The sequence below is a fragment of the Cherax quadricarinatus genome, chromosome 36 (genome assembly GCF_038502225.1).
Source record: "Cherax quadricarinatus isolate ZL_2023a chromosome 36, ASM3850222v1, whole genome shotgun sequence".
NCBI classification, from domain to species: Eukaryota; Metazoa; Arthropoda; class Malacostraca; order Decapoda; family Parastacidae; genus Cherax; species Cherax quadricarinatus.
This window is the reverse complement of record NC_091327.1, coordinates 5,514,650-5,537,952: the sequence shown is the minus strand read 5'-3', so window position 1 is coordinate 5,537,952 and position 23,303 is coordinate 5,514,650. Positions and strand designations below refer to the sequence as shown.

General features: G+C 44.7%; 1 protein-coding gene across 1 annotated transcript in view; it reads right to left on the bottom strand.

The window, feature by feature from the left end:
* Positions 1–17,637, bottom strand: part of LOC128691426 (uncharacterized) — a 25,775-nt gene extending 8,138 nt beyond the window's left edge. Inside the window, exons 1-4 of the mRNA XM_053780298.2 lie at positions 17,481–17,637; positions 17,100–17,272; positions 14,593–15,000; positions 4,742–4,878 (exon numbers count right to left, since the gene is read on the bottom strand). Of these exons, the coding sequence (XP_053636273.2) occupies positions 4,742–4,878; positions 14,593–15,000; positions 17,100–17,272; positions 17,481–17,523 (761 nt within the window). The 5' untranslated portion in view covers positions 17,524–17,637. The remainder of the gene's footprint in view (positions 1–4,741; positions 4,879–14,592; positions 15,001–17,099; positions 17,273–17,480) is intronic.
* Between the last annotated feature and the right edge of the window lie 5,666 nt (positions 17,638–23,303).

The window sequence follows — 23,303 nt, the reverse complement described above, 5'->3', positions numbered from 1 at the left end:
CAAGGTGGCTACGAACTGCCTCGGCAATTATTGATTCCATAAATTTTCCCACTATGGAGGTTAGGCTTATTGGTCTATAGTTCGAAGCTAAGGACCTGTCACCTGTTTTGAAAATAGGTATCACATTTGCCATTTTCCACTTATCTGGCACCATGCCAGTTTGTAGTGATATGTTGAAAAGATTAGCCAAAGGTTTGCTAAGCTCCTCTTTACATTCCTTTAGAACCCTTGCATACAGTTCATCAGGGCCTGGGGATTTGTTAGGTTTTAATTTATCTATTTGCCTAAGGACCATGTCACTTGTGACCCTAATCGTGCACAGTTTATTATCGTCATGTTCTACATAATTTATCATTACTGGAATATCGCTGGTATCCTCATGTGTAAAAACTGAGAGGAAGTGTGTGTTAAAAATTCTACACATTTCCTTATCACTGTCAGTGAGCTGACCCGAGGAACTTTTGAGTGGGCCAATCTTGTCCCTGATCTTACTTCTGTATACCTGAAAGAATCCTTTTGGGTTAGTCTTCGATTCTCTTGCAACTTTAACCTCATAATCTCTTTTTGCTTTTCTAATTCCCATTTTTATTTCTCTCTTTAACTGAATATATCGATTTCTTAATTGCCCCTCTCCTCTTTTGATTTGCCTATATATGCCTCTCTTTTGACCAATCAGATATTTTAATCTATTGTTCATCCATTTAGGATCATTTTTGTTTGATCTGATTTCCCTATTTGGAACATAATTTGACTGAGCAGCTAGAACTATGCCCTGGAAAGCATCATATCGGCAATCATCACCACATACCTGACCCTTAGTCAGGTCATTCCAGTTCAGCCCACCTAAGTAATTTTTCAGTCCTATGAAATCAGCCAAGCGAAAGTCAGGGACGGAGACTTGATTGCCATTATTAGGGGAATTCCATGATATATTAAAACTGAGTGATTTGTGATCACTTTCCCCAAGATCATCATTAACCTCAAGATTATTAATTAGTGTTTCCCTACTGGCAAGAACCATGTCAAGGAGGTTATTTCCTCTAGTTGGCTCTGTCACAAACTGTTTTAAAAAACAATCCTGGATCGTATGAAGAAAGTTACCTGACTCTAAATTTCCTGTCAAATTGCTCCAGTCAATCTGTCTATAGTTGAAATCTCCCATTAGCACAACATTTTCGTATGTAGATGCCTTACGAATTTCGCCCCATAGAAGTTTACTGCACTCCCTATCAAGATTTGGGGCCCTGTAAATCACACCCAAAATTAGTTTTTCTCGACCCTCGAGAAGCTGTAACCAAACAGATTCAGTGGCTGACGCTTCTACTTTTATATCTTGTCTAACACAACAATTTAAATTGTCTCTGACATACATCGCTACTCCACCACCCTTCCTGTTGACCCTGTCAGTGTGGAATAATTTATAGACTTGTATGTGACATTCAGAGGGCAGCTCTCTATCTTTCAGATTGAGCCAGGTCTCTGTTATAGCAATAATATCTGTTTCCTGCACTTGCAATTAATCTTAGCTCATCTATCTTATTTCTTACACTCCTGATATTAGTATAGTAAACCTTAAGGGAGCTAGTCCCTTGCTGTCCTCTGCTGTCCCCCTTTGTTTGCTGACCTGATCTATTGTCTTTATTTATAACTTCATGCTGAATGCCTTTTATACATTTACTGATTCCAACCCTAGTGTTGCAACCTGCTTGTTTCCCACACGCACCCATACCTCTATCTTCTATCAGTTTAAAATCATAGGCATTTCACCAATGGCCTTCTCAATTGAGTTTACAAGTGCTACCACCCCAGCCCCAGAGAGATGTACCCCATCCCTTGCATACATATCATGTTTGCCATAAAAGTTGTTCCAGTTGTCAATGAATGGGATTGCAAGTTCCTTGCAGTATCTGTCTAGCCAGCATTTTACACCAATTGCCCAAGACAACCATTCATTTCCTACTCCCCTTCTAGGCAAGATGCTACATATGATTGGGACCCCTCCCTTAGACTTAATGAAATCTATAGCTGACCTGTACTTACCTAGCAGCTCTTCTCTCCTACCCTTCCCAATATCATTTCCACCAGCACTGAGACAAATAATGGGCTTGTTCCCATTACCTGACATGATATTACCCAGCCTGTTAACTATGTCCCCAACACCAGCTCCAGGGAAGCACACTCTATCTCTCATCTTCTTATTCCTATTACAAAAAGCACGGTCAGTATATCTTACCTGAGAGTCACCAACCACAAGAATGCGCTTACCTCTGTTAGCAGGGGCAGTAGTACCCTTACCTTCACTGGTCACTGAAGTACATTCATCCTGAAGAACAGAGAAGCGATTTCCTACCTTCAGATTTTCACTCTTAACTTTTCTTATTCTGATTCTCCTCCCATTACTGGTTACCACTCGCCACTTGTAGCAGGTGCTGGACTGCACCTCACTGCTGGTAGCCGTTGCTACCTCCCCACCTACAGCCTCCTCACAGCGAGAGACAGACTGCACCTCACTGCTAGAAGCCTCATTCCCCACAACTCCAGCCACCTCACACTCTCTCCCAGACCCATTGAGGTGGACCTTCAGCCTCCTAATCTCCTCCTGGAGAAGCAAGACCTCCTCCTTCAACTCTCCAACCTCAATTTTTAAAACACTGCAGAAGCAAGCCATGCTTTGTAACCGTCCACGCTAATCCCCAAAGCAGCTCAGTCAGGTCAGGTCACATTCACTTAAGGAAGGAGCAAGGCATCTGACCTAGTAGCACAAGCTAGTCAGGTCCAACTCACACCCACCCACATCTACTCATGTATTTATCCAACCTATTTTTAAAACTACACAACGTCGTAGCTTCTATGACGGTACTCGGGAGTTTGTTCCACTCATCCACAACTCTATTACCAAACCAGTGCTTTCCTATATCTTTCCTGAATCTGAATTTTTCCAATTTAAAACCACTGTTGCGAGTGCAGTTTTGGCTAGATATTTTCAACACGCTATTTACATCCCCTTTATTTATTCCTGTTTTCCACTTATACACCTTATACACTTATACGGTGGTCTGGTGGCTAAAGCTCCCGCTTCACACACGGAGGGCCCGGGTTCGATTCCCGGCGGGTGGAAATTCCGACACGTTTCCTTACACCTATTGTCCTGTTCACCTAGCAGCAAATAGGTACCTGGGTGTTAGTCGACTGGTGTGGGTCGCATCCTGGGGGACAAGATTAAGGACCCCAATGGAAATAAGTTAGACAGTCCTCGATGACGCACTGACTTTCTTGGGTTATCCTGGGTGGCTAACCCTCCGGGGTTAAAAATCCGAACAAAATCTTATCTTATCTTATCTTATCTTATCTTATCTCCCCTAATTATACGCCTTTCTAGAGAGTGCAGATTCAGTACCCTCAGTCTATCCTTACAGGGAAGATTTCTGATACATGGGATCAACTTTGTCATCCTCCTTTGTACGTTTTCCAGTGCATTTATGTCCATTTTGTAATACGGTGATCAGAACTGTGCAGCATAAACTAAATGAGGCCTGAATCTCAGCATAGTTTCACGAGAGGTCGTTCCTGCCTGACAAATTTACTGACGTTCTTCAATAAAACATTTGAGGTAGTAGATAGTGATAAAGAATATGATATTGTTTATTTGGATTTTAGTAAAGCCTTTGATAGAGTACCTCACAAGAGACTCCTAAGAAAAGTGGCAGCTCATGGTATAGGAGGTAAAGTTCTAGCATGGATAAAGGCATGGCTTACCAATAGAAAGCAGAGTTTCCATTAATGGGGTCAAATCTGAATGGGGATTAGTCACTAGTGGCATTCCACAAGGATCAGTTTTAGGCCCAGTGTTGTTCATAATTTACATTAATGACCTTGATGAAGGAATTACAAGTGACATGATAACATTTGCTGATGATACAAAAATAGGCCGTGTGATTCATTCTGAGGAGGATACCAGTGAACTTCAGGAGGATTTGGACAAATTAATGTCTTGGTCTGAAGAGTGGCAGAGGAAGTTCAATATGGACAAGTGGTCAGTGGTGGACTTGTTCTAAGTTTACCTGTTAATAGTGAGAGGCTACACCTGGACCTGTGCTGTACCTGTTAATAGTGAGAGGCTACACCTGGACCTGTGCTGTACCTGTTAATAGTGAGAGGCTACACCTGGACCTGTGTTGTACCTGTTAATAGTGAGAGGCTACACCTGGACCTGTGTTGTACCTGTTAATAGTGAGAGGCTACACCTGGACCTGTGCTGTACCTGTTAATAGTGAGAGGCTACACCTGGACCTGTGTTGTACCTGTTAATAGTGAGAGGCTACACCTGGACCTGTGTTGTACCTGTTAATAGTGAGAGGCTACACCTGGACCTGTGTTGTACCTGTTAATAGTGAGAGGCTACACCTGGACCTGTGTTGTACCTGTTAATAGTGAGAGGCTACACCTGGACCTGTGCTGTACCTGTTAATAGTGAGAGGCTACACCTGGACCTGTGTTGTACCTGTTAATAGTGAGAGGCTACACCTGGACCTGTGCTGTACTTGTTAATAGTGAGAGGCTACACCTGGACCTGTGTTGTACCTGTTAATAGTGAGAGGCTACACCTGGACCTGTGTTGTACCTGTTAATAGTGAGAGGCTACACCTGGACCTGTGTTGTACCTGTTAATAGTGAGAGACTACACCTGGACCTGTGTTGTACCTGTTAATAATGAGAGGCTACACCTGGACCTGTGTTGTACCTGTTAATAGTGAGAGGCTCCACCTGAACCCACTGTAGTGTAGAAGTGTTGACGTGTCCCTGGGGCAGAGTCTGACCGTGTTGTACCTGTAGATGAATCACTCCTCTCAACTTGATGACCTGAATACCTGTCACAACCTGTAATAAATGCAAAAAATCATGAAACACAAACAGGAAAAATTGTCATCGGTGTGGAATCTGTAACCATAATTTTTTCAAGAGGTGGACCGGTAAGCCAGTGTCAGCATAGTTGCTGATCCCTGTATTCCCTGTATTATATAGTATAGCATATTAGTATCATCCATCTGCTTTAGATACGAGATCCCTTGTAGGCCTGTGGCTTTGTGTGACGTCACGGGATGCACATGTGTAGGCTCATATCTCTGCCCCGCTCTCACTCGGCGGCAGACCATTCAGCAGACAGGCAAGGCAGCTGGGCTCCATCCCTCACCATCTCAGACTGACAATATAGTTACCATCCCACAAGTGTGTCTACCTTCAACCTACGATATCTCCATTTAAGAACCCTTACGATGCGGTAAGCCAGCAGAAGGTCTCGGTCAGATGACCAAAAGTTCCAGCAGCTGGTCATCATATGACTAAGACCAGCCTCAAAAAACACGTGTCTGTTTCCTGACAAACTTTACCTAACCTGCGGAATCTGTGTGCATTCATACTCAAAAATATGTTTACATATATGTACTTTAAGGCTTCTCCACCAGAGCTTCATGTACTGCCTCCAGAGGCTTCTTCTCCAGAGCTTCATGTGCTGCCTCCAGAGGCTTCTCCGCCAGGTCCTCATGTGCCGCCTCCAGAGGCTTCTCCGCCAGGTCCTCATGTGCCGCCTCCAGAGGCTTCTCCACCAGGGCTTCATGTACTGCCTCCAGGGGTTACACAACACACTACATGTATTGCAGTGGCATCGATATCCGAGAAAGGAAGCCCCTGACTGTGTAACTGCAGCGCAGCGATCTGTGCCTCAATGCACGCTCTGTTCCTTAATGCACGCTCTGTGCCTCAATGCACGCTCTTTGCCTCAATGCACGCTCTGTGCCGCAATGCACGCTCTGTGCCTCGGTGCACGTTCTGTGCCTCAATGCCCGCTCTGTGACTCAATGCACGCTCTTTGCCTCAATGCACGCTCTGTGCCTCAATGCACGCTCTGTGCCTCAGTGCACGCTCTGTGCCTCAATGCACGCTCTGTGCCTCAATGCACGCTCTGTGCTTCAGTGCACGCTCTGTGCCTCAATGCACGCTCTTTGCCTCAATGCACGCTCTGTGCCTCAATGCACGCTCTGTGCCTCAATGCACGCTCTGTGCCTCAATGCACGCTCTGTGCCTCAGTGCACGCTCTGTGCCTCAATGCACGTTCTGTGCCTCAGTGCACGCTCTGTGCCTCAATGCACGCTCTGTGCCTCAGTGCACGCTCTGTGCCTCAATGCACGCTCTGTGCCGCAATGCACGCTCTGCGCCTCGGTGCACGTTCTGTGCCTCAATGCCCGCTCTGTGCCTCAATGCACGCACTTTGCCTCAATGCACGCTCTGTGCCTCAATGCACGCTCTGTGCCTCAGTGCACGCTCTGTGCCTCAATGCACGTTCTGTGCCTCAGTGCACGCTCTGTGCCTCAGTGCACGCTCTGTGCCTCAATGCACGTTCTGTGGATCAATGCACTTTCTGTGCCTCAATGCACGTTCTGGGTCTCAACGCACATTCTGTACCTCAATGCACGTTCTGTGACTCAATGCGCGTTCTGTGCCTCAGTGCACGCTCTGTGCCTCAATGCACATTCTGTGCCTCAATGCGCGTTCTGTGCCTCAATGCACGTTCTGTACCTCAATGCACGTTCTGTGCCTCAGTGCACGTTCTGTGCCTCAATGCACGTTCTGTGCCTCAATGCACGTTCTGTACCTCAATGCACGTTCTGTGCCTCAATGCACGCTTTGTGCCTCAATGCGCGTTCTGTGCCTCAATGCACGTTCTGTGCCTCAATGCACGTTCTGTGCCTCAATGCACGCTCTGTGCTTCAATGCACACTCTGTGCCTCACCGCACGCTCTGTGCCTCAATGCACGTTCTGTGCCTCAGTGCACGTTCTGTGCCTCAATGCACGCTCTGTGCCTCAATGCACGTTCTGTGCCTCAATGCACGTTCTGTGCCTCAATGCACGTTCTGTGCCTCAATGCACGCTTTGTGCTTCAATGCACGTTCTGTGCCTCAATGCACGTTCTGTGCCTCAATGCACGTTCTGTGCCTCAATGCACGCTCTGTGCCTCAATGCGCGTTCTGTGCCTCAATGCACGTTCTATGCCTCAATGCACGTTCTGTGCGTCAATGCACGTTCTATGCCTCAATGCACGTTCTGTGCCTCAATGCACGTTCTATGCCTCAATGCACGTTCTGTGCCTCAATGCACGTTCTATGCCTCAATGCACGTTCTGTGCCTCAATGCACGTTCTGTGCCTCAATGCACGTTCTATGCCTCAATGCGTGTTCTGTGCCTCAATGCACGTTCTATTCCTCAATGCGCGTTCTATGCATCAATGCACGTTCTGTGCCTCAATGCACGTTCTGTGCCTCAATGCACGTTCTATGCCTCAATGCACGTTATATGCCTCAATGCACGTTCTGTGCCTCAATGCACGTTCTATGCCTCAATGCACTTTCTATGCCTCAATGCACGTTCTGTGCCTCAATGCACGTTCTATGCCTCAATGCACGTTCTATGCCTCAATGCACGCTCTGTGCCTCAATGCACGTTCTATGCCTCAATGCACGCTCTGTGTCTCACTGCACGTTCTATGTCTCAATGCACTTTCTATGCCTCAATGCACGTTCTGTGCCTCAATGCACGCTCTGTGCCTCAATGCACGTTCTATGCCTCAATGCACGTTCTGTGCTTCAATGCACGTTCTATGCCTCAATGCACGTTCTATGTCTCAATGCACTTTCTATGCCTCAATGCACGTTCTGTGCCTCAATGCACGCTCTGTGCCTCAATGCACGTTCTATGCCTCAATGCACGTTCTGTGCTTCAATGCACGTTCTATGCCTCAATGCACGTTCTGTGCTTCAATGCACGTTCTATGCCTCAATGCACGTTCTATGCCTCAATGCACGTTCTATGCCTCAATGCACGCTCTGTGCCTCAATGCACGTTCTATGCCTCAATGCACGTTCTGTGCTTCAATGCACGTTCTATGCCTCAATGCACGTTCTATGCCTCAATGCACGTTCTATGCCTCAATGCACGTTCTGTGCCTCAATGCACGTTCTATGCCTCAATGCACGTTCTATGCCTCAATGCACGTTCTATGCCTCAATGCACGTTCTATGCCTCAATGCACGTTCTATGCCTCAACGCACGTTCTATGCCTCAATGCACGCTCTGTGCCTCAATGCACGTTCTGTGCCTCAATGCACGCTCTGTGCCTCAATGCACGCTCTGTGCCTCAATGCACGCTCTGTGCCTCAATACACGTTCTATGCCTCAATACACGTTCTATGCCTCAATGCACGTTCTATGCCTCAATGCACGTTCTGTGCCTCAATGCACGTTTTATGCCTCAATGCACGTTCTGTGCCTCAATGCACGTTCTATGCCTCAATGCACGTTCTGTACCTCAATGCACGCTCTGTGCCTCAATGCACGTTCTATGCCTCAATGCACGTTCTATGCCTCAATGCACGTTCTGTGCCTCAATGCACGCTCTGTACCTCAATGCACGTTCTGTGCCTCAATGCACGCTCTGTACCTCAATGCACGCTCTGTGCCTCAATGCACGTTCTATGCCTCAATGCACGTTCTATGCCTCAATGCACGTTCTATGCCTCAATGCACGTTCTATGCCTCAATGCACGTTCTGTACCTCAATGCACGCTCTGTGCCTCAATGCACGTTCTATGCCTCAATGCACGTTCTATGCCTCAATGCACGTTCTGTGCCTCAATGCACGCTCTGTACCTCAATGCACGTTCTGTGCCTCAATGCACGTTCTATGCCACAATGAACGTTCTATGCCTCAATGCACGTTCTATGCCTCAATGCACGTTCTATGCCTCAATGCACGCTCTGTACCTCAATGCACGTTCTATGCCTCAATGCACGTTCTGTACCTCAATGCACGTTCTATACCTCAATGCACGCTCTGTACCTCAATGTGCGCAACAGCAATAGCAGAAAGTTGATGTACTGATATCATCATGTTTACCTCGTCGTTGATCTTGCTGTCTCCATATTTAATCACCTCTATATTTGACTTAAGAAGGCCAGTGTACGCTAAATGTATCAAAACAGTCAGGTGTTTCACATGTGTTGCACAGGTGTTGCACAGTTGTTGCACAGGTGTCTTAGTCATCAAGTTGTCAATATTGTTTAACATATATTTAATAATTCTTTTAAATATTCTAGAAACTGTAGGTTAATAACCTCAGATCAGCTGAGGATAAACACTCAACACGCTCAACAGCTGAGGATAACATCTTGCAGAGGTCCAGGAGCTGTAACTCAATCCAGTCAAACACTGTGAAGATGTATTGGCGATAAAACATCACCAGGTTGCAAAAGTCCGTAGTTATTGACAGAATTTCCTCTACAATATTAATAATACTGTTTAATACTGTTGATGAAGATAATAATTATTAGTAATTGTGTGAGCTAAGACGTGGTGTTTTATACTGTGTGGTGAGAACCTCACTACGAGACACTGTTAAACCCATACTGTGTGGTGAGAACCTCACTACAAGACACTGTTAAACCCATACTGTGTGGTGAGAACCTCACTACGAGACACTGTTAAACCCATACTGTGTGGTGAGAACCTCACTACAAGACACTGTTAAACCCATACTGTGTGGTGAGAACCTCACTACAAGACACTGTTAAACCCATACTGTGTGGTGAGAACCTCACTACAAGACACTGTTAAACCCATACTGTGTGGTGAGAACCTCACTACAAGACACTGTTAAACCCATACTGTGTGGTGACAACCTCACTACAAGACACTGTTAAACCCATATTGTGTGGTGACAACCTCACTACAAGACACTGTTAAACCCATACTGTGTGGTGAGAACCTCACTACAAGACACTGTTAAACCCATACTGTGTGGTGAGAACCTCACTACAAGACACTGTTAAACCCATACTGTGTGGTGACAACCTCACTACAAGACACTGTTAAACCCATACTGAGTGGTGAGAACCTCACTACAAGACACTGTTAAACCCATACTGTGTGATGAGAACCTCACTACAAGACACTGTTAAACCCATACTGTGTGGTGAGAACCTCACTACAAGACACTGTTAAACCCATACTGTGTGGTGAGAACCTCACTACAAGACACTGTTAAACCCATACTGTGTGGTGAGAACCTCACTACAAGACACTGTTAAACCCATACTGTGTGGTGAGAACCTCACTACAAGACACTGTTAAACCCATACTGTGTGGTGAGAACCTCACTACAAGACACTGTTAAACCCATACTGTGTGGTGAGAACCTCACTACAAGACACTGTTAAACCCATACTGTGTGGTGAGAACCTCTCTACAAGACACTGTTAAACCCATACTGTGTTTACCTGGAGTTTACCTGGAGAGAGTTCCGGGGGTCAACGCCCCCGCGGCCCGGTCTGTGACCAGGCCTCCTGGTGGATCAGAGCCTGATCAACCAGGCTGTTGCTGCTGGCTGCACGCAAACCAACGTACGAGCCACAGCCCGGCTGATCCGGAACTGACTTTAGGTGCTTGTCCAGTGCCAGCTTGAAGACTGCCAGGGGTCTGTTGGTAATCCCCCTTATGTGCTGGGAGGCAGTTGAACAGTCTCGGGCCCCTGACACTTATTGTATGGTCTCTTAACGTGCTAGTGACACCCCTGCTTTTCATTGGGAGGATGGTGCATCGTCTGCCAAGTCTTTTGCTTTCGTAGTGAGTGATTTTCGTGTGCAAGTTCGGTACTAGTCCCTCTAGGATTTTCCAGGTGTATATAATCATGTATCTCTCCCTCCTGCGTTCCAGGGAATACAGGTTTAGGAACCTCAAGCGCTCCCAATAATTGACGTGTTTTATCTCCGTTATGTGCGCCGTGAAAGTTCTCTGTACATTTTCTAGGTCGGCAATTTCACCTGCCTTGAAAGGTGCTGTTAGTGTGCAGCAATATTCCAGCCTAGATAGAACAAGTGACCTGAAGAGTGTCATCATGGGCTTGGCCTCCCTAGTTTTGAAGGTTCTCATTATCCATCCTGTCATTTTTCTAGCAGATGCGATTGATACAATGTTATGGTCCTTGAAGGTGAGATCCTCCGACATGATCACTCCCAGGTCTTTGACGTTGGTGTTTCGCTCTATTTTGTGGCCAGAATTTGTTTTGTACTCTGATGAAGATTTAATTTCCTCATGTTTACCATATCTGAGTAATTGAAATTTCTCATCGTTGAACTTCATATTGTTTTCTGCAGCCCACTGAAAGATTTGGTTGATGTCCGCCTGGAGCTTTGCAGTGTCTGCAATGGAAGACACTGTCATGGAGATTCGGGTGTCATCTGCAAAGGAAGACACGGTGCTGTGGCTGACATCCTTGTCTATGTCGGATATGAGGATGAGGAACAAGATGGGAGCTAGTACTGTGCCTTGTGGAACAGAGCTTTTCACCGTAGCTGCCTCGGACTTTACTCTGTTGACGACTACTCTCTGTGTTCTGTTAGTGAGGAAATTATAGATCCATCGAACGACTTTTCCTGTTATTCCTTTAGCATGCATTTTGTGCGCTATTACGCCATGGTCACACTTGTCGAAGGCTTTTGCAAAGTCTGTATATATTACATCTGCATTCTTTTTGTCTTCTAGTGCATTTAGGACCTTGTCGTAGTGATCCAATAGTTGAGACAGACAGGAGTGACCTGTTCTAAACCAATGTTGCCCTGGGTTGTGTAACTGATGGGTTTCTAGATGGGTGGTGAGCTTGCTTCTTAGGACCCTTTCAAAGATTTTTATGATATGGGATGTTAGTGCTATTGGTCTGTAGTTCTTTGCTGTTGCTTTACTGCCCCCTTTGTGGAGTGGGGCTATGTCTGTTGTTTTTAGTAACTGTGGGACGACCCCCGTGTCCATGCTCCCTCTCCATAGGATGGAAAAGGCTCGTGACAGGGGCTTCTTGCAGTTCTTGATGAACACAGAGTTCCATGAGTCTGGCCCTGGGGCAGAGTGCATGGGCATGTCATTTATCGCCTGTTCGAAGTCATTTGGCGTCAGGATAACATCGGATAGGCTTGTGTTAATCAAATTTTGTGGCTCTCTCATAAAAAATTCATTTTGATCTTCGACTCTCAGTCTGGTTAGCGGCTTGCTAAAAACTGAGTCATATTGGGACTTAAGTAGCTCACTCATTTCCTTGCTGTCATCTGTGTAGGACCCATCTTGTTTAAGTAGGGGCCCAATACTGGACGTTGTTCTCGATTTTGATTTGGCATAGGACAAGAAATACTTTGGGTTTTTTTCGATTTCATTTATGGCTTTTAGTTCTTCCCGCGATTCCTGACTCCTAAAGGATTCTTTTAGCTTAAGTTCGATGCTTGCTATTTCTCTGACCAGTGTCTCCCTACGCATTTCAGATATATTGACCTCTTTTAGCCGCTCTGTTATTCTTTTCCGTCGCCTGTAAAGGGAGCGCCTGTCTCTTTCTGTTTTACATCTACTCCTCCTTTTTCTTAGAGGAATAAGCCTTGTGCATACATCGAGTGCCACCGAGTTAATCTGTTCTAGGCATAAGTTGGGGTCTGTGTTGCTTAGTATATCTTCCCAGCTTATATCGGTTAGGACTTGGTTTACTTGGTCCCACTTTATGTTTTTGTTATTGAAGTTGAATTTGGAGAATGCTCCCTCGTGACTAATCTCATTATGTCGGTCTGGGGCTCCGCGCATACATGACTGAACCTCAATTATGTTGTGATCTGAGTATATTGTTTTTGATATGGTGACATTTCTTATCAGATCATCATTGTTAGTGAAGATGAGGTCTAGTGTATTCTCCAGTCTAGTAGGCTCTATTATTTGCTGGTTTAAATTGAATTTTGTGCAGAGATTTAAAAGCTCGCGTGAGTGTGAGTTTTCATCAGAGCTGCCTCCTGGTGTTATTACTGCAACAATATTATTTGCTATATTCCTCCATTTTAGGTGCCTTAAGTTGAAATCCCCCAGGAGCAAGATGTTGGGTGCAGGAGCTGGAAGGTTTTCCAGACAGTGGTCAATTTTTAACAGCTGTTCCTGGAATTGCTGGGATGTTGCATCCGGAGGCTTGTAGATTACCACAATGACTAGGTTTTGGTTCTCGACCTTTACTGCTAAAACTTCCACTACATCATTTGAGGCATTTAGCAGTTCTGTGCAAACAAGTGACTCTGCAATGTACAGGCCAACCCCCCCCCCCTTTTGCCTGTTCACTCTGTCACATCTGTATAGGTTGTAACCTGGGATCCATATTTCGTTGTCCAAGTGATCCTTTATGTGGGTCTCAGTGAAAGCCGCGAACATTGCCTTTGCCTCTGCAAGCAGTCCACGGATGAAAGGTATTTTGTTGTTTGTTGCTGCCTTTAGACCCTGTATATTTGCAAAGAAGAATGTTATCGGACTGGTGGTATTGTTGGTACTGGGGGGGGGATTTTTTTTCCGGCATTAGTATCTGTATCTGTTGGTTTGGAGTGGAAGCCATCGACTGTGGTTCCACTCCAGGAATGACTGGATTTGGTGTACGATTTCTGCCATTTCCTGCCAGTTTTTTTTCCTTCCTGGCACTAAAAAACCTCTCCCTCTTGAGTGGCTGTGGCTACCCAGGTTTTCCCCTGGCCTGGATGTTTTGTATCTTTTTGTCCCCTTTAGATGGTATGCCTGGCAATTTAAGTTATAGCACAGTCTTTCCTGTACTGAAGAGGTACACAGTTCAGGGTGAAAAAGCTTACAGGAAGGGAGTTTGCATTTTCCTATTGTCATATGTGCATGGCATTTTCTAGGGTGGTCATAGTTGCACGTCCCATCTGTTTTTCCAGATTTCCCATGCCAGCAGATACCGAGTGCATAGTATGTACACAGGCTTGGTTTCCGTTTGCCTTGGGTTTCTGTGACTGTATTCCCTGTTGGTGCATGTTTCCCTGTCTTACTTCTATCCTCCCTAGCACCAACAATGGAGCTCCCACCAGTTGTTTTTGGTAATATATCCTCACTATTGCTAGTGGAGTCCTCTTGTTTGCTATTTCCTGTGGTATTTCTAGTTTGCAATATTGGTTTTATCTTTTCTTTGACTACACTTGTTTCCCTACTATGGCTTCTGTCCCCTATGAGGTCATTTATATGTATTCCTTCCTGCGTATAATTCCCGACTACCTGGACAAAATCTCCAGCTTCACCATTACTGTCTCCCAGGACAGCATCTCCAGCTTCCCCATTACTGTCTCCCAGGACAGCATCTCCAGCTTCACCATTACTGTCTCCCAGGACAGCACCTCCAGCTTCACCATTACTGTCTCCCAGGACAGCACTATCAGCCGCCCATTTACTGACTACCAGGACATCATCTCCAGCCTTACAGTTTCTGACTACATGGCCAGTCACTACAAGACACTGTTAAACCCATACTGTGTGGTGAGAACCTCACTACAAGACACTGTTAAACCCATACTGTGAGGTGAGAGCCTCACTACAAGACACTGTTAAACCCATACTGTGTGGTGAGAACTTCAGTACAAGAGCACTATACTGTGTGGTGAGAACCTCACTACAAGACACTGTTGAACCATCAGTGGGAAACAGATGATAAAGAAAAGGTTGACATTTTAATTTAATTTAGGAATCTTACCTTATTATTGTTGACATCACTGAGTGCTGGGATCAGGCTGATGTAACGATCAGTGGTGGCTGACTTGTCATCATCACAAAGACACAGGCAATAAGAACAGTGGAAGAAGAACCTCCACCAGGAGTCCACCTTCATTTCTGAGCCTTCACATTCTGTGTTGGGTCCAAGTCTCAGTTTACTCTCATACTGAATGAAGTCGTACCGTCTGTAAGGATTTCTAGACAAGCACACCCAAGCATCCGCATCATAAAACTGACAGTCGTGTATGGTACCCTGACAGCGACGGTGTTTACCACAGTACTGTGACTGTGGCATGTAGCAACCCTCAGCCTTCGCGTGTTGATAATAGCCACAGTTTTGTGAACATGATCCTCCTGAATTCATGTCTACTTCATTCTCAATATAACCCTGAAAAAAAATATATATATATCATGAAAAAGTATTACAGCAGGTACATATTATTTTGTTAAATTTTCAATAATAAAATATTTTAAGAATATTTATTGTCCACTCTTTTCCCCGGCCTTCTTTCACCCGGAGCCACAATTATTACTCCTACTTGTAAAGTTGATATCAAAGCAGTGAAGTTGATATCAAAGCAGTGAAGTTGGTATCAAAGCTGTGAAGTTGATATCAAAGCAGTGAAGTTGATATCAAAGCAGTGAAGTCGGTATCAAAGCTGTGAAGTTGGTATCAAAGCAGTGAAGTGTTGACAACACAGCGGTGAAGTGTTGACAACACAACAGTGAAGTTGACAACACAGCAGTGAATATTACACCGACGCAGTAGAACTCTGTTTAGAGGAATGGTACTCTATTGTTAAAAGATTGTAACCGGCCAGATGAGCCGTTATCCAGTTATGAACGAAAACCTTAGAAGGGAAAATAGCGAATTATTGGTATCGCCTTGCAAGGTATTCTTAACAACATTAACACTGTGAGAAAAAGACAAAATATTCTCTGATCAAAGAAATTATGAGACAGAATAGATAAATGTTATCGGAGAGATAACATACATAAATGTTATCATCAGAGAGATAACACAGATAAGTGTTATCATCAGATATATATATATATATATATATATATATATATATATATATATATATATATATATATATATATATATATATATATATATATATATATGCAAAACAACCACTCTGAAAGAATAGAGAAATTCCAAGCTCACACTATCAAGGAACTATGAAAGTAAAGCATCCAAGGAAGCTATATAAGGGGTCTGGCCAGCACCTCACTATCAGATCCCACAACGGTTAAACACCTGACGCGCGCCGACCCAACTTGGATAGGTCCTTTGCACAACTCACCCACAAACTATTCTACCCAAGAAAATTTAAAAATTATTATTTGTCCAGTGTATTATTAAATTCTTCCCAAATTCTATTAATTATAAATGGATCTAATTTATATAAACCAAAGGAAATATTGATATATATATATATATATATATATATATATATATATATATATATATATATATATATATATATATATATATATATATATATATATATATATATATATATATTGTGATGTAGTTCAGCTGGGCTTGTGAGGTCTCTGGGGAGACCTAATTTAACCAATTATACGGTCACCTTGCCTTGGCAAATGTCTGTCAGAGACACGCCTTTTCGGCTTAAGTTTCAGCACCTTTGTTCGTCACTGGCGTCAAATCCAGGCGTCAGGTCGTACACGTGGTTGTGGGGTGTGCTTGGACCACCATATAAGCCCAAGGAATAGCTGAGCAGGGGAGATTCGGATAGAGCTCTGCCCTGGGTGCAGAGCTCTGAGCAGAGAGACTTCGAGCGGAGCTGCTGCTGGGGTGCAGGGCTCGGGAGAAGGCTGCTGAAGTCTCTGGAGGAGACTGTTGGAGGCACTGGGCAGAGTACTGGCTTGGAGCAGTACTTGTGCTGTGTAGGTCTTGGGACCTGTGGCTTAGTTCCTGTAGTGAACTGTCCTCTGAACTATATTGTAAGTTACATTCATTTTCGCCAAGTTTATTGTATTCCCTGTCTCACTGCTTATATGTACCACCCCAATGATGTACTCCTATTCCCAAATATATTATTGTACAAAGACTTAATAATAAACTGTGTTTGAGTAGAATAGTAATATTCACTTTCCCCGTCATTTGCTCTTTTATTCATTATTTTATTTCAAATAGTGAGAGGGTGACTAGTGTGGTGAGTAATGAGAGGTGAAGTTGTAGTCACCAGTGACCTCACATTACCTACCAATCTCCGCACTCATCCCTCCTACTGCCTCGCCTGTCACCTACCTACTGACTCCCTCTTACCCCCGGTATTCCCCTAATCATTACCCCCCTACATGACAAGATATAGATATATATATATATTGTTTATATTTTTCTCTCTCTTTTTCTCTTTCTAATTTTTCATTAATTTTTTTTCAATTTCTTAAATATGTGAAAATAATTCCCCTTGATTCTTGTGTGTCATTAAAATCTTAACAAGTTGTACATACCTGCAAGAGTTCAGTTATTTGTACGTAAGTTTCTCCCTGTACGTGTGTCCGTGGGTCACATCTCATAAACTCCCGTGACTCCTGCACCAACACTGACCTGGCCTCCCGCATTATATCTTCTGAGTATTGTAGATACAACTTCTTGGATACTTCCTGCTCCACTGTGAAGTTTCCTGCAAGTATAACAAATATATTAGGAATAATATTATGCAGGTTCTACTGACAAGCAAATAACGACATAATGAAGTCTTCTTTACAAAAAACAAAACAAAACATTCAGTATATGTATATGTTTACTGTGATGTATATTTCCCTTCATACCAAGTTAGTTAAGATAAAGTTATGAGAGTACTAAGGTGTTTAATGTTGAGTACAAGTTACCTTCATTGTACACACGCAGCATCATCCATGCAAACTCCAGCATTGCATATCCTCGAGCCTCTGTTAGTGCCAGCAACAGGTACAGACCATTGACCAGTTGTTGTGGCGACTGTTGCAGATTGCAGTAATTGCTTCTCTGTAAATATAATTAAAATATACTGAAAATAATGATTAGATAAGTTTATGATATTTGTGAAGTGGTTGTTTACCGCTGTGATACATATCAGTCCTCATATGAACTGTTATGGAAACTACGTGAACGTGAAGAATAACTGTTATGGAAACTACGTGAACGTGAAGAATAACTGTTATTGAAACTACGTGAACGTGAAGAATAACTGTTATGGAAACTACGTGAACGTGAAGAATAACTGTTATTGAAACTACGTGAACGTGAAGAATAACTGTTATGGAAACTACGTGAACGTGAAGAATAACTGTTATGGAAACTACGTGAACGTGAAGAATAACTGTTATTGAAACTACGTGAACGTGAAGAATAACTGTTATGGAAACTACGTGAACGTGAAGAATAACTGTTATGGAAACTACGTGAACGTGAAGAATAACTGTTATGGAAACTACGTGAACGTGAAGAATAACTGTTATGGAAACTACGTGAACGTGAAGAATAACTGTTATTAGTAAAACACAGAGAGCAAAAAGAGACCTTTATTAGTGTGACTTTATACTTACAAAAAAAGAGTCACCCCTAGCGACTTATACTGTGTGTGTGTACTCACCTACTTGTGGTTGCAGGGGTCAAGTCACAGCTCCTGGCCCCGCGTCTTCGCTGGCCGCTACTAGGTCACTTTTACCGCTCCATGAGCTTTATCATACCTCTTCTTAAAGCTATGTATGGATCCTGCCTCCACTACAGCACTTCCCAGACTGTTCCACTTTCTGCCAACTCTGTGGCTGAAGAAATACTTCCTAACATCCCTGTGATTCATCTGAGTCTTCAACTTCCAACTGTGACCCCCTTGTTGCTGTGGCCCAAATATGGAACATCCTGTCTCTGTCCACTTTGTCGATTCCTCTCAGTATTTTGTATGTTGTTATCATATCCTCCTATCTCTCCTATCCTCCAGAGTCGTCAGGTCGATTCCTCCTAACCTCTCCTCGTAGGACATACCCCTTAACTCCGAGACCAGTCTAGTTGCAAACCTTTGCACTTTCTCTAGTTTCCGTACGTGTTTGGGTTCCAAACTGGTGCTGCATATTCCAGTATAGGCCTAACGTACGCAGTGTACAGGGTCCTGAACGATTCCTTATTAAGATGTCGAAATGCTGTTCTTAGGTTTGCTAGGCGCCCATATGCTGCAGCAGTTATTTGGGTGATGTGCGCCTCAGGAGATGTGCTCGGTGTTATACTCACCCCAAGATCCCTTTCCTTGAGTGAGGTTTGTAGCCTCTGGCCCCCTAGGTTTTACTCCGTTTGTGGCCTTCTTTGTTTTTCCCAATCTTCATAACTTTGCACTTGGTGGGGTTGAACTCCAGGAGCCAATTGCTGGATCATGCCTGCAGCCTGTCAAGATCCCTTTGTAGTTCTCCCTGATACCTGTCCAACTGAATTCTTCTCATCAACCTTACATCATCTGCAAACAGGGACACTTCAGAGTCTATTCCTTCCCTCACGTAGTTCATAAATACCAGAAACAGCACCGGTCCTAGGATTGACCCCTATGGAACCCTTCTCGTTACATGCACCCACTCTGACGCCTCGCCACGTACCATGATTCGCTGTTGTCTTCCCGACAGGTATTCCCTGATCCATTACAGTGCCTTCCTGTAATCCCTGAATGGTCCTCCAGCTTTTGCACTAATCTCTTGTGTGGAACTGTGTCAAACACCTTACAGTCCATGAAAATGCAATCAACCCACCCCTCTCTCTCCCTTCTTACTGCTGTCACCAGTCATAAAGCTCCAGTAGGTTTGTGACATAGGATTTTCCATCCTTGAAACAGTGCTGGCTGCCGCTGATAAGCTCCTTCCTTTCTAGGTGCTCCATCACTCTTCTCCTGATGATCTTCTGGAATTTGCATACTATACATGTCAGTGACACCGATCTGTAGTTTAATGCTTCGTGTTTGTCTCCTTTTTTAAAAATTAGGACTACATTTGCTATCTTCCATACCTCAGGTAGTCGCCCTGTTTCCATAGATGTGTTGAAGATTGTTGTTAATGGTACACATAGCACCTCTGCTCCCTCTCTCAGGACCCATGGAGAGATGTTATCCAGCCCCATCGCCTTTGAGGTATCTAACTCGTTTAGCAGCCCCTTCACTTCTTCCTCGGTTGTATGCATTGTGTCCAACACTTGGTGGTGTACCTCACCTCTCCGTCTTTCTGGAGTCCCTTCTGTCTCCTATGTGAACACTTCTTTGATTCTCATGTTGAGCTCCTCATATACCTCATGGTCGTTTCTGGTGATCTCCCCTCCTTCCTTCCTCAGCCTGATTACTTGGTCCTTGATTGTCGTTTTCCTCCTGATGTGGCTGTATAACAGCTTCGGGTCAGATTCAATTTTCGCTGCTATGTCATTTTCGTATTACCCTTGGGCCTCTCTTCTTACCTGTGCATATTTATTTCTGGCTCTATGACTTCTACTTCTTTCCTTATTCTCCTGGGTCCTATGCCTTCTATTGTCTAGCGCACTTGGTTTTGGCCTCTCTACACCTTTGTGTAAACCACGGGCTCATCGTGGCCTTCTCGTTATTTCTGTTACCCTTGGGTACAAACCTCTCCTCAGCTTCCTTGCATATTGTTGTCATATATTCCATCATCTCATTTACTGACTTCCCTGCCAGTTCTCAGTCCCACTGAACCCCATGCAGGAAATTCTTTATGCTTGTGTAATCCCCTCTCTTGTAGTTTGGCTTCATTCGTCCTGCCCTTCCTGTTTCCCTCTCCACTTACACCTCTACTATGTATTCGAAGCTCAGAACCACATAATTACTCTGGCCCCGAGGGGCCTTTCATATGTGATGTCCTCAATATATGCACTACCCAAGGTGAATATTAGGTCCAGTCTCGCTGGTTCATCTTCTCCTCTCTCTCTGGTAGTGTTCTTTACGTGTTGGTGCATGAGGTTTTCCATTACCACCTCCATCATCTTAGTCCTCCACGTTTCCGGGCCCCCATGTGGCTCCAGGTTTTCCTAGTCAATTTCCTTGTGGTTGAAGTCACCCATGATCAGCAGCATTGCCCTGCTCGCATGAGCCTTTCTGACCACTTCTGTCAGTCTGTCAACCATTGCTCTATTACTCTCATCATACTCTTTGCTTGGCCTCCTGCTGTTCTGTGGTGGGTTATACATCACTGCAATTACCACCTTGGGACCTCCAGACTGAAGTGTTCCTATTATGTAGTCTCTTGCTTCTCCTGTCTCCTCTGTGTGTACTCACCTAATTGTGGTTGCAGGGGTCGAGACTCAGCTCCTGGCCCCGCCTCTTCACTGATCGATGCTAGGTCCTCTCTCTCTCTCTCTCTCTCTCTCTCTCTCTCTCTCTCTCTCTCTCTCTCTCTCTCTCTCTCTCTCTCTCTGCTCCCTGAGCTTTGTCACACCTCGTCTTAAAGCTATGTATGGTTCCTGCCTCCACTACATCACTTGCTAGACTATTCCACTTCCTGACAACTCTATGACTGAAGAAGTACTTCCTAACATCCCTTTGACTCGTCTGACTCTTCAGCTTCGAGTTGTGACCCCCTTGTTTCTGTGTCATGTGTGTGTATGTGTGTGTGTGTGTACTCACCTATTTGTACTCACTTATTTGTGGTTGCAGGGGTCGAGTCCTAGCTCCTGGCCCCGCGTTTTCACTGGTCGCTACTAGGTCACTCTCCCTGAACCGTGAGCTTTATCATATCTCTGCTTAAAGCTATGTATGTATCCTGAATCCACTACATCGCTTCCCAAACTATTCCACTTCCTGACTACTCTGTGGCTGAAGAAATACTTCCTAACATCCCTGTGATTCATCTGTGTCTTCAAAATGTGTGTGTGTCTGTGTGTGTACTCACCTAGTTGAGGTTGCGGGGGTCGAGTCCGAGCTCCTGGTGTGTGTGTGTGTGTGTGTGTGTGTGTGTGTGTGTGTGTGCTCACCTATTTGTGGTTGCAGGGGTCGAGTCACAGCTCCTGGCCCCGCCTCTTCGCTGATTGCTACTAGGTCCTCTCTCTCCCTGCCCCATGAGCTCTATCATACCTCGCCTTAAAACTATGTATGGTTCCTGCCTCCACCACATCACTTTCTAGGCTATTCCATGGCCTGACTACTCTATGACTGAAGAAATACTTCCTAACATCCCTTTGATTCATCTGAGTCTTCAACTTCCAATTGTGACCTCTTGTGTCTGTGTCCCATCTCTGGAACATCCCGTCTTTGTCCACCTCGTCTATTCCGCGCAGTATTTTATATGTCGTTATCATGTCTCCCCTGACCTTCCTGGCCTCCAGTGTCGTCAGGCCGATTTCCCTCAACCTTTCTTCATAGGACAATCCCCGTAGCTCTGGGACTAGTCTTGTTGCAAACCTTTGCACTTTCTCTAATTTCTTGACGTGCTTGACTAGGTGTGGATTCCAAACTGGTGCTGCATACTCCAGTATGGGCCTGACGTAGATGGTGTACAGAGTCTTAAACGAATCCTTACTGATGTGTTGAAGATCTTTGTTAATGGCTCACACAATATCTCTGCTCCCTCTTTAAGGACCCATGGAGAGATGTTGTCTGGTCCCACCGCCTTTGAGGTGTCAAGTTCGCATAGCAGCTTCTTCACCTCCTCCTTGATTATATGTACCTCATCCAGCACTTGCTGGTGTGCCCCCCTGTTCTGATTTCTTGGAGTCCTACTGGTTTCCACTGTAAATACCTCTTTAAATCTTGTGTTGAGCTCCTGACATACCTCTCGGTCGTTTCTTGTGAATTCCCCATCACCCTTCCTCAGTCTGATTACCTGGTCCTTGACTGTTGTTTTCCTCCTGATGTGGCTGTACAACAGCTTCGGGTCAGTCTTTATTTTTGATGCTATGTCATTTTCATATTGTCTCTGAGCCTCCCTTCTTATCTGTGCATATTCGTTTCTGGCTCTTCGGCTGATTTCTTTATTTTCCTGAGTTCTCTGTCTTCTGTACCTTTTCCATTATCTAGTACACCTAGTTTTTGCCTCCCTACACCTTTGGGTGAACCAAGGACTCGTTCTGTTCTTCCCATTATTTCTGTTTCCCTTGGGAACAAACCTCTCCTCTGCCTCCTTGCATTTTGTTGCTACATAGTCCATCATTTCTTGTACTGGTTTTCCTGTCAGTTCCCTCTCCCACTGAATGTCTTGAAGGAAGTTCCTCATGCCTGAGTAGTTCCCCCTTTTGTAGTTTGGTTTTTCCCAGCCTATTCCTGCTACTCTCTCCACTTGGAGCTCAACTATGTAGTCGAAGCACAGAACCACATGATCACTAGCTCCCAGGGGCCTTTCATACATGATACCCTCAATGTCCGAACTACTCATGGTGAATACAAGGTCCAACCTTGCTGGTTCATCCTCTCCTCTCTCTCTGGTAGTGTCTCTAACATGTTGATGCATGAGGTTCTCCAGTACCACATCCATCATCTTGGCTCTCCATGTTTCGGGACCCCCATGGGGCTCCAGGTTTTCCCAGTCAATCTCCTTGTGATTGAAATCACCCATAACTAGTAACTTTGCTCCCCCCATGTGTGCTCTCCTGGCCACCTCGGCTAGTGTGTTGATCATTGCTCTGTTGCTCTCATCGTATTCTTCTCTTGGCCTCCTGCAGTTCTGTGGTGGGTTGTACATTACTGCAATTATCACCTT